This window comes from Pseudorca crassidens, chromosome 11, assembly GCF_039906515.1.
Source record: "Pseudorca crassidens isolate mPseCra1 chromosome 11, mPseCra1.hap1, whole genome shotgun sequence".
NCBI classification, from domain to species: domain Eukaryota; kingdom Metazoa; phylum Chordata; class Mammalia; order Artiodactyla; family Delphinidae; genus Pseudorca; species Pseudorca crassidens.
The window spans coordinates 67,481,056-67,493,582 of NC_090306.1; the positions used below are offsets into that span (position 1 = coordinate 67,481,056).

At 33.0% G+C, this 12,527-nt stretch overlaps 1 protein-coding gene across 5 annotated transcripts in view; it reads right to left on the bottom strand.

Annotated features, from left to right (window-relative positions):
• Positions 1–807: 807 nt before the first annotated feature.
• PAWR (pro-apoptotic WT1 regulator) overlaps positions 808–12,527 on the bottom strand; it is a 109,072-nt gene continuing 97,352 nt past the window's right edge. For 2 of the 5 annotated variants that reach the window (XM_067697426.1, XM_067697427.1), the window contains 3 exons: positions 11,976–12,080; positions 9,704–9,786; positions 808–1,703 (listed from right to left, as the gene is read on the bottom strand). In XM_067697426.1, the coding sequence (XP_067553527.1) occupies positions 1,673–1,703; positions 9,704–9,786; positions 11,976–12,080 (219 nt within the window). In that variant the 3' untranslated portion in view covers positions 808–1,672. Of the gene's footprint in view, positions 1,704–2,175; positions 3,362–4,852; positions 9,787–11,975; positions 12,081–12,527 lie in introns of those variants that run through there. The other 3 variants (XM_067697428.1, XM_067697429.1, XM_067697430.1) reach the window with 3 other exon arrangements.

The following is a 12,527-nucleotide window of genomic DNA, read 5'->3' on the forward strand; positions in this document are numbered from 1 at the left end:
TACAAGATGAGACTGGAACACCTAATGCCAGAAAACAAGGAGGCTATCCATGACCAAAAGGACACAGGAGCTAACTTGGAAGGGGCACCCACTGGCCACATATAAGATAATCTGGACATAAAAAAATAATGACTGCAATGGATTAAAACACTTTAACCATATAAAACAAACATATGACTTACCTTTGGAGGCAGCCTGGGCTCTGGCCCATTACTGTAAAACTGGTAAATAAAGGAAAAGAATGTGATCTTATCTTCCTTATATTTTAGAGAAACCAAGTAATTGATGAAGAGCTTCTCTTTAAAGAATTCGAACTACTAATGTAAACAGAATGATAGAACTTGAAAATTATCACTGCAATACCTAATGATATAATAGATCTGGGCAATAATTATCAATATTTGCTAAAACCATTACATAAAAGGTTGATGTCAAATTTTTAAATAGAGCAATCAAACTAATAACATCTGAATTTACTGACCTATCTTAACATCATTAAAAGTGAGACAACCAGACATTATGCACCTTCTGATGTGATTCAACAGAAATACACAACACTTATAAATTACTGCCCAAAAGGTATACATATATTGAATCTAGTAAAGTCTCTTCATCTAATTAACAATTTATAGAAAATAGGGGGGATAGAGGGACAAGTTAAACAGCATCTTAAAGATAGAATCAGCCAAATCCAGAATGTGGGAAATTCTACAGCACAAATGATCTAATTTCTTCAATTTGAAAAAAGGCATAAAAATTGGGGGTGTGTGTAATTTATAGGTTAAAAAAAGGCTTAAGAGACATAGTAACCAAATGCAATGAATGACTCTCATTTGGATCTTTATTTGAATAAACAGTAAAAGGACATTTTTTGAGGTGTCGGGAAATTTGAACACGAAGTATTACAGGATGCGGCAGCCATGAAAATGGGCTTCTCCATGCTCCTACTGTGGGGTGGGTAATTAACTGACAGCTGCTGTGATTTGAATCTGCCATGGTGTGCAGCTAAGGCCCTGCTTCCTACTGGCTACTCCCTGCCAACAAAGGAGCATAGCAGGAATACAAAGGCAAGCCCATTCCTGCAAGATGTGGGACTACTCTGATGAATGGGCATCTTTGGCATGAGGACTTTTACAGACTTGCTAAAACTTTCTTCAAACTGCACTGTGGATTAAGACTTCCTGCTCAACCATCCTCCTTCCCTCTCTTCTTCACAGCAGTCAGGTCTATGCTGAGGTTTCCCAACCTGCCCTAGCTCCTGCCCCATTTTTCCTCACATGTGCTTTCCCCCAGCAGATCTCTTGCAGGCCTGCCAGAACCCCAACTAAACAGATGATATCAAGAAATTAGCATTAAATGAGTTGGGGATGCTAATATTGTGATTATTTTTTGAGCCTTATCTATTAGAGACACATACTCAGGTATTTACAGGTAAAACGATAGGATGACTGAAATTTAACTGTAAAAATACCTCAGCAAAAAATGAGAAAATGGGGGACAAATTAAGATTGGAAAAATATGGGTAATTTCTCTTCTTTTGTGTATATCTGAAAACATCCATAGTAAGATGTGAGAAATACCTGACCAATAATCCTCAAAACTGTCGAGGTCATCAAAAACAAGGGAAGTCTAAGAAACTCACAGCTAAGAAGGGTGTAAAGAGATACGACAACTAAGCATCATGCGGTAGCGTAGAGTGGATCCTGGAACAGAGAAAGGACATTTGGGAAAAAGTGAGGCTACATGAACCAAGTATGAACTTCAGTAAATAATAATGTACCAATATTGATCCACTAATTATCACAAATGCACCACATTAACGTAAGACATTAATAACAGGGGAAACTGGGTGTGGGGTATTCGAGTACTCTCTGTACCATCTTCATAATAATTCTGTAATAGAAACTTGCTCCAAAGTTTTTAAAAAGTAAAAAAAAAAAAAACAGTAGATTATTTAACTATCTCATCATGTAAGAAAATAATGATCCCAAATTAGACTTTAATGTTTTTCTTTACTCACTGGGATGCAATTTTGTGGCTTTATCCTCACCAGTCAATTAGCTAGAAAATGCTATTGAATTTCTGAGTGCACAGAGAGTAAACTGAAAATTCAGTCTCCCCATGGACCACCCCACAGTGTCTATACATACAAAAAAATGAAAACAAAACTATAACTCTGATGAAACATACATTTATTTGTTCCCATCAAGGTTTAAAATTTGACAAAAATGCATTTCTGTTACCAAAAACCTTCAGGCAATAACAGAGATTGACCTTAACACAGAAGAACAAAGATTTCATTCCACAGACTCTTGGACTTAAGAATTCATTTGAGTTCCAGAGATAATACTAAACTAATGGGGTCATGTCAAGCTGCCAGTATCCATGCTGAGGCTTTTCCTGATACAATCTTTTGCAATGTAAGCAACAATGAAAATATCATTTTTTTTTACAAGTTCATGTTATATTACTTATATAATGTCCAAAGACAAAAGGAGGACCAAGATCTTTGCTTAAAAATAGAAGTGCATAATGCAAATTTGCAAGCTTTGACCTGCATCAGAATCATTTGAAGGGCTTGTTAAAACACAGATTGTTGGGCCTCGCCTCATTCTGTTGTTGGGTGGGGCCCACGAATTTGTATTTCTAACAGGTTTCTAAGTGAAGCCAATGATACTAGTGCGGGGACCACACTTTGAGAACCACTGGGAAAATATTTAATAGGACAATAATTATGGCATGAAAGTGAGTATGTCATAGCAAAAGGCACAAAGTATTGCTTTGTGACCTTGGGCAAATTAACCTCCCAATCTGTACCTTGCATAGGTTTTAAGGAATCAAATAAAAACAATATTTAAAGCACTTAACACAATACCTGGCATATGTGGTTACTGAATTATTAATTATTGAATGTTTTTATGCTATACGAAATTAAGGTTAAAGTTATGTTCATACTGTTAACTGAGTCACTATGCTTAACTGAACTTAAGATATACTGATCTCAAAAGAGTTACAAGAAACAAGAGGTACTTTTAGTCTTCTTATGATCATTAATTACCATTCTGAAGTGTACATTTATTCATCCAATTACAATGTTCACTGATTAACTGATTTACTTTAAATAATAAAGAATACAGTTAATATGAAAATTACTGGCATAACTTTACTTTAGATTAGTGATGTTGTTTACTATCCTGAATTATCCATTCATGAAACTTTCAATCGGCTACAGAAGGCTAATAATTTTCCTACTTTTCTTAACACTGTATAAAATGAATGCATTCTTACCAAAACTGATTTGCAGGTTCTTCAAATGGAATTTCCTATGCCTTTGACTGATAGCTTTGTTTATACTTTTGCACTACAAAAATAATAAAAGGAGTCAGATACCTTTCTATTATTTTTCCTAAAACTTTGCTTCCATAAAGCTAAAATGTCCACTGATGACATCATCCACCTTTGTTTAACCACAGTAAATAGTTTACATTTCAAAGGAATGCAAACATTTCCCTGGATAAAAGCCTGTAATGTAATATAGACTGTAAATTTCATGTCCCGTAGTATATCTAAGCAGGTATAGCTGCTGATCATATATGGACTAAGACAATAATTTATCCTGAATAATTTTTCATACTTCAACATGAAAAAACATACCTAGCAGTCAAAACCCTTATTTCGTTTTTCTTTCACATGTATAAAGTCAAAGTCCAATCTACCTTTCCTAACTAGCTCATATTAATTTTTTTTCATACTGCTCAACTATCTGACACCAAGTAGCATTCTCCTTTATTAAAAGCATCTTTATTCAGTCAGAGCAGTTTTTTTAAAGTGAGAATTGAATTGTGCATTTGGTCCAGAATTAAGAGAGAAGTGCTTTGCTTTCTTTTTAACCTTACATGGTTAGACATTAAAAAAAAAAAAAAAAAGGTTTGTAAAGGGTATTATAACCAGCCCTACCTCTTTAACATGAAGGTCTAATATTACATAATTCTTTCCAAGAAGCTGACCGAGAGTAAAATGTAACCAACCTCTTGTAGAGGTGAAAAGAGAAAACTAGAGGCATGAGATTAAAAAATCATATGGGTAGTTTATAGCTACTCATAGAATTGTGTGCACGCACAGAGTGAATCTAGAAGGAAAAACAAAAAATAGGGATTTGATGAAGTCTAAGATAAAGAGATCCAGTTCCAGTTGAGACTAGGAGACCTTGCAAATTTTTTCAATAAACTTGCAAATGGAGTACATTCTTACATAATGACTTGAGACTTTATCTAAACAGTCTGACTGAAAGATGCTTGTTCACTTCTTAGACATGTATGACATTACTGAGAAGATTTAGAGTTCTAGAAGTAAAGAAGACTGATTAGCCTGTGCAGGTGTATGAAGAATGACACATTAGGCAAGAGGTTATGTAAACCATTTACTAAAAAAACACAGACTGGATTTTTACATTCCCAGACCTCTACCTATCTTTTCTAAGTATGAGGGACCTGAAATTCTTTGACCACCATCAGATTTAGTGGATGACAGAGCAAATTTTGGATTAAGAAATTATTTGTGCAGTTTCAAAACACAAAAACAATTAAAATTTTTAGTCAGGTTGAACATGTACACTTCCTCATTCAAAAAGCCCCACCACGAATGTATTCAGATCTTATCAATACCATATTTTTGTTTTGTAAAATACAATTCCTTCTACAATAATATACTAATAAAGATTTTAAAGTACTGCATACTGTTTCAGTAAGAGGCACATAATGAGAATATTAACATTGTCCTTTAACTTCGAAAATAAAACTCATGGTCAGGGTTTCACCGATAGTACAGGAAGGAAAAAAATAATTAACCAGTGTTAAAAATTAAACAAAAATTTACTTTTTATTGAGTATTTATTACTTTACATGCAAAGCATATTAAAAGTGAATCTATATCACGTTGACTACCCCAGTGAAAACCTACGCAATGGGAATTATGAAAGCTGTCTACACAATACTAATGTGATCAATAAATGATCCACATGTTTCTCTACAAATTTGCATTACCTGAATTAGCTGATTTTTCAACAAAACAGTAATTTTAGCTTTCATGGTCTTTACTGGTAACAGCAGACATCTGATACTTAAATTTAGCAGAAAAGCATAATAATAAAAACCCTGAATAGCACAGTCAAAACTTTCAAGAAACAAGTTCACCAAAAAAAGGTAATATACATCTATTAGGTATCCAGAGGGGGAAACAAAACAAAACAAAACAGGCATGTAATAAATGTCCATCAAGTGATCATCACTAACATTCTATTATTACCAAAGTGACTGCCAATATGTGAACTGTTTATTAGACTTAAATACCTAAAACAAACCAGTAATCAATAATGTATACAGAAAAACTAACTTAAAATTACATTTGAATACCATTAACAGTTTGGTGTATCTGACATAAACTGAATTCTTTTTACTTCACCACTGCTACAAATGCCTTTAAAATGTTCTTTTCATAATACATAATTATCTTAAAGAAACATGGTAAGATACTTCCCAAAATGCATCAGGTCTTTCATCCACCACTCAGTAAATGCTGCAGCAAATTAAACAGTACCTATTAACCAGACCTAAAATACAATGGCTGGATAATAAATACAAAAAGAATACTTTTGAATGAACTATTCAGATTAGACTGGCTAATGCTACTTAAGATATAGCACTCTTAAGATAGCACTGACACACACTATACAGATTGTACAATGCTAGATAGAAGGGCTGGTCCATGTCCATTTTTTGGAAACTTCTGTAATATCTAGAATTGTATACCCAGTTGACTAATAAATACTTGCTGAAAGAATAAGTATGAAAATTTAACATAACCCCCTCAACCATATTTTTCTCACATATAATTATTTTGGGGGGGTAGGATGGGGATATGACTTTAATATGCTGTGAGATTCTAGCTAAGTAAACTAAAAAAACAACGTGGGCTCAGGTTTTCTTGGACTATGATTCAAGTCTACACTGAGAATGAAACGACCAACTTCTATACATCAATGAGAAAACGTAACAGGATGGGGGGAAGTACCTTTGTTGATGGACCTGATGAGCAAAATGTTTGTCTTATTAGTACTATGTTTTCAGTTTATTGAAACAACAAAAGTGTCACTAGTTCTCAGATAAGTCGTACAAGTTACAATCCTAATCAATGGGATGTCCTTTATTTATGAGAGCATAGTTCCAATGCAAAAGAAGTCAAGTTTACTGTTACATATTAGGAATGGTTTAGATATAATGAGAACATTTACCACTGACTTTAACATGTTATTTTAAAGTTCTGATTCCTGAATGTTAGTTCCTTCTCACTTAATATATTCTCCCCAGTGATAAGCTGGTGTTCGGTTTTTCGTATTATAAGATGAAAATATATGCCTGAATCTTATAACAGGTTATTAACAACATTATGAATAGTTATTAAATAAGTGCCAACATTGCATGAACTTACTAGGTACTGAGTCAAGATCAAAGAACTACAAAAAAGATGAAAGATAACTATCACTATACATATGAATACTGTGTAGGACATCAGATTCATCATCAAACCCAAGGTCCTTCCTACTTTGTCTTTTGGTGTTGAACATACGGACGTGCTACTACATGGACTTGCATTATTTTCCACAAAGTATTAGTGGACTCAAAAACTTGCATTTTAATTTCTAATTATAAAAATCCAGAGTAATCCAGAAAACAGAAACCACATGTAACTGAGGTAGGTTTTTTACCTTAAGAATACATTGCTTTCTACTGCAACTAGAAAGTTATTTTTAAAAACACATTGTTTCAGATATCTGCTCCTGATACTTAACCTTCTGTTATAAACTACTTGAGCAAGTATTACAATGTTAATCTACTATATTTAATAAATTCCCTTAGAAATACACACCCTAAAGCCTTCCTCTTCCTCTCTAAAGGTAACTATAGTGCAATAAAATTAGTAACAATTCTAGAAAGATGAAACAGATATTACTACAGTAATTCCCAAGTTTATGCATGTCAGAAATCAAGGAGGAGAGTCACATTCATTTTAAAGATGATAAACTTACTGTTTTGAAAATAATATCATAAACACATTAGAACTTTGGATATGCTTTATTATGCCACAAATTCCCAAGAGATATAAGAAATATTATTTCTGAACGGGACTAATAATTTCACAAATACTAGCACTTTATTGACAATAGCCAAGTTTTTTAAGGTCATGCACATGTATTTAAGTAACCTTTTTAAAATCTCGTGCTTTTTATAAAATTTAAAGGGAAACTGTAGCAGATCCTACTTTATTTTTCAATATTCAGTGTAAAAATCTATATGTGATATAAATATACATTTTAAGGACAGGAGGGAGGACTGCAAATGAACTGCTTTGCCTAAGTTGCCAGGCTCCTGCATAGGTACCGTTATGTAAAAGATCATTGTTGGAAATGCTCCTGATAAACTGAAATAAAGGAAAAACTTTAAAACAGCTTGGTCTTTAAAAGCATTAATACCTGGCATAATTTTAAAGGGGGAAATGAAATATTCCTTTACTTCCAAATGGATTAAACAGAAAAGTCAAAATACTTCTCTTATTGAAAAACGAGTACACAAATACATTTTAAGGCTGGATACTAACACCATTTTCACAACATCCAAAGTATGGATGGGAAACTAGGCAACACCGATATTTCTGCCATACGCCTAAGGGTAAACAAAGGGAGATGAGGACTTCACCCCCAAAGATGGTGACTGAGCCTGGCATACCACTTTGACATGTGGGCAGCAGATCACTGTTCCCATGCTGGGACTATTCTCCAAAAAGGATGCCCTTATGCAGTAATTCTACAACTTTATCAAGTTTGGTAATCTAACATTGAACTTTTTGCTAAATATATATATGGACATATGTGAAGTTCTCCAGTGACCAAGTTAATTATTAAATAAACTAAATGGTGAAAAAATGCTAATAGCTAAAATTATGTTAATTTCAGGGTTTTCAATGGAAGATATAGGAGGAAAGAGGCAAGGGTAGCTGTTTCCAAATCTAAGTTATGAACAGAATCATTAGATGTTGAGCTTTAAAAATTCTATCCAGGGTCTCAACCTAAACCTATCTAGAAGCTATAACCCAAGAATTCTTTTTAAGCAACCCAAATGATTCTGATGATTAGTCAACGTTGAAACTTCTGAATTGGGGGCATGGGGGAGGGGAGAGGGCACGATCTAGATTACTGCAGAGTTTTAGTATTCAACATTGATATTTATCATTTACTCTGCATTTTTTCCCAACTGTCTCACCTTCCCTATTTTTCTAACAGTGAATAATGAAGTGGCTTAGCACGTAAAAGGAAAAGAGTCAGTAGGGTACCCAAAATGGGTTTTTACTATGTTCAAGCCATTTACATACATTAATTGGATAAAAGGGTACCAGTAGACTGTTTGAGATTCAACTTCAGACAGATATTTCTTAGTGTATTTTAAAGGAGAAGGTTTCCTTACTCAACATGAGAATGTAATAATATAAAATAATTCTAAACATTATTGTTACTTAATAAAAGAGAAAATTTGTATAATTCTTCAAAATAATTGTTTTTATAAATCCAAAGTTAGGAAGAAAATCCCTTAAATTTGAGGTAGGGGAATAATTCTCTCATATGGGAACAACTGTGTCACAGTGTTATCCTCCAAGTTAGAAATTAAGCAAAGTATTTCAGTATTATTTCTGTTTACATACTGTTTTGTTACAGTAAGTACAAATGTTTTAAATGTGGATAAATATTTTGGTTTTGATTTTAATGCATATGATAATTAAAAATATGGATTTTTTTTTCCTTCTACACTGAAATTGTATACACTCTCTAGGCTTGATGAATAAAACAACTTTTAAAATACCCCATGTTCACTTATAAACCTTGGAATAATAATAAAAAAAAAAGTAGTACCTACATAAGAAATTTTACATTAAAATTACAATTGTATGTTTTTCTGAAGTCAAAGTGATTTTAAATTTATTTCAATATTTGAATACAAAATAGTACATTTTAATTTACTATAGCATAATTCAAGTATTCTCTTAAATTTTATATTTAGCCAACTAGTATATGATATTAACTGACTTTTTTTTTTATAATAGCTTTCCTTTTTTAAAGATGACTGTTATACAAAAGAGTGTGACTCTATGTTCCTCTAAATTGCTTAGAATAAGTTGAGAGAACAAATGACAGTAGATAAAGACCTTTAGGAGTAAATCATCAACATATAAAAGGTTGCACACATCAGTAATAAGGCATTTGCAGGTAACTCCCTAAAAAGTATTTGAATTCATGTAAACAAAGACTATGTATATGCTTTTAGGGAGAAAATGCACTACCATAGATGAAATATATTCAGATGGTTGTGACTTTAAACCATACGTTATTTGAATACCACACAAAACCGAAAGAGGCATAACCTACCAGTTTAATAACTAAAAGATGTTACTTATTTGTGAACTAAAAGGTTGATACTTTTTGAAACTGATAATGAAAAAGAAATATTTTGAAAATAAACATCCACTGTTTTCTAGAAATAAATATACATACTTAGTTAGTTTAATGTATTACAGCATAGGAATACTGTCCTAGCGCCCAAAACATTCAATCAGTAGTTTTAAAATATTTTTCCACACTGAGCCTTGAATCTTCTACCTTGTTAGCTGCCCAACAACTTTCAAAAGAGTTTTATTCTCCTGCTTTAGTTGTTCATTTTCATCTTCTATGTCATCTAGGTCCTTAAGGAAACAAAAAGGAAAATAATACGTAAGTTTTTAAAACACTTAAAAGTATTCTGAAGGTGATAAAAAAAATTTCAAAAATATACATTCAAAGATAATTCATACAAGCAATTAGTCTGCAAACGAGGGCTAGTTCTGAAAACAACTTTGGAAGGAATATGCCCCACCTAAAGGCAGCATCCACTACTTAGACTCCTCACTGGTATCATGATAATGCAGGCCAGCTCCTGCCAGATCTTTCAGTTTTTAAAGAGAAGCCAGAAATCAGAATTCTTTATTGTGAATCTTCCAATTTTTAATCACTATAAATAATTTAAGTTTTTAGTTAAAAACAAATCCCTCCTTCCCCAAACTAAGAGCTAAATACATATGCAGTCAATGTGAGGTTTGGGGCCTTGGATTGCAACCCTGTGTCAAATTAGGCATCAAAAAGATCCAGGTACAAGTTCTAGATGTACCCCTACCACGTTGGTGATCTTTGACAAGTATGCATGTTGCAGGGGGAGAATTTGGGGAGGTGATAGAACTGAGGTATACAGAAAAGGAGGTCTGGGGCTTACAGAGTTGATCTGGTTCAATTTATGTTAGGCTTCTCTATGATATTTTGTTTAAGGGAAAGGTTTAGAGCTTAAAAAAATGCAAAAGCCACTAAACTAGGTGCTTTAAAGTTATCTGATTCTAGCTCTATGTTCCTTATATTAATCTTAGTACCATATAAACACCAGTTGGTAAATACAAAGGCAATCCACTATAAGTTTTAGTTTGAAGAAAGACTATTTCAAGGTAGACTATTTACTGATGGTTGGAAAAGAAAACATTTATAGATTTATCCTTGCAATTCAAAATACTAAACTTGGAGAAATCAATTTGAATTCTAAGTGTACTACTGGATAGTAAAATTCTGAAACATTTAGTATACTGTCTTTGAACAATTAGGTAAATGAGTTTTAAATGTTCAAACACAGAATTTGTATTTACTCACAAACTAAATTAATGATATTAGGAAACTAATTTGTTGAAACTAACAATAATAAAGATACGGGATTCCTAAAATCACTACAACTGAGACCTACCTAAGATTTAGAATTAAATAATAAAATACATTCACATATCATTTACTAGATTACAAACTCTGTAAGGGCAGGTGTTTTTTTTTATTCTTTTTAATGAACACACTGACTAAGACAATGCGAATACATCATAGACATAAAAATATTTACAGATTTTATTGAATCATATTCTAGAACCAAAAGAGGAATGCCCGTGTTCCAAACCAAGATGAAAGGCAGTCTATAAGAATGGAAGAGCTTACTTAGAATTAAAACTATTGAATAACTGAGGGTCAAATACTGGCTCAGCAGATAACTATGTGATTACTACATATGACCTTGAGCAAGTTAAACTCTGAGTTTCAGTGTCCTCATCCACACCCTGCAGTTAATGCTGGAGAGCTGTATTAGAATAAGTCTGCACATAATGAAGCTTTCTATTTTCCCTTCTTTTAGAATTAGAGTTAAGATTGGATTAGGAATTTGTTCCGTTTTTCCCTGAAGCAAATTTATTTCTTTCCTCCATCTTATGTAAAGCCTTCGAAAAAGGGAAACTATGAAATCTCTCCTCATTACCATTACCTAAGTATGGCCTAGCATTAATACCTGCTTCTTAAGCAGGGAGTAAATTCTAGGGCTGAAAGAGAAAAAAAAAAAGAGAGACCTTAGGTTTAGGCTAAACCTAAAGCTGGGGATGCATATGTATAACTGAAGAAAAAAAAGTGGTGAAAATACCACAAAGACAAGGACATATGGAGTTTCTTATGGCAAGACAGTAGCAATTTTAGTTCTTCACTGGGGCAACTCTGTACCAGTACCATTTTATGTGTGGTGCTGACCAAGCTGCCTCTTACCTCCAGACCCTAACAAAACACAGAACAAATCCATTCACTGGTCCATCCCCAAAAGAACAATATTAAGTAAATACAACTGACTGGTAACTGGCCAGAGGAAATCAGTTTATGGAATGAAATGACGGTTCTGGCTACCACAAATTACTATTGCATTAACAAAAGAATGAACTATTTAGTTCATATTATTATTTAATAAAATTAAATAATTTCTTCATATTTATGTATTTTCATCCAGTTGACAGAAAAAAAGGAAACCATTAAACTGAAATATGTGAATACTCACTCGATTTAACAAATCAATTTCTTCTTTGAGTTTTCCAATCATTTCCTCTTTATCTTGCATTAGTCTCACAAGTCTTAAGTTTTCTTGTCTTTCTCTTACCACTTCCTGGTAGATATAATTACAAAGTATTAATTGGGAAGTAACAAGTTGTTTATAATCTTAAATAGCATACATCTGCTAAGTCTGGTGAAGTACCTTAGATACATGAAGATTTCCAATGAATTTCTTAAGTCACTTGGTAAGGAAAGGAGGACCCCATCCCAGAAAAGAACCAGAGAATGAGAGGAATACAGGAGTTGTAAAATATACTTCTGATTAAATCTATGTTTACCCAAGTTTTTAACAAATACCAATACTCAATGACTTTAGCTCTTTAGTTGATCACCACCATTAGTAATAAAATATCTTAACATTTAATGACCAATACCCTGTTGAAGAAAATTCAAAATTTTAATAAAAAATACAAAGTTCAAGAAAAGGAGATGGCTCTATGGAAAACTCTAAACAGAAAAATAATGATCCTCCATTTTACTTCTGGCTCTGCCAGTTAAC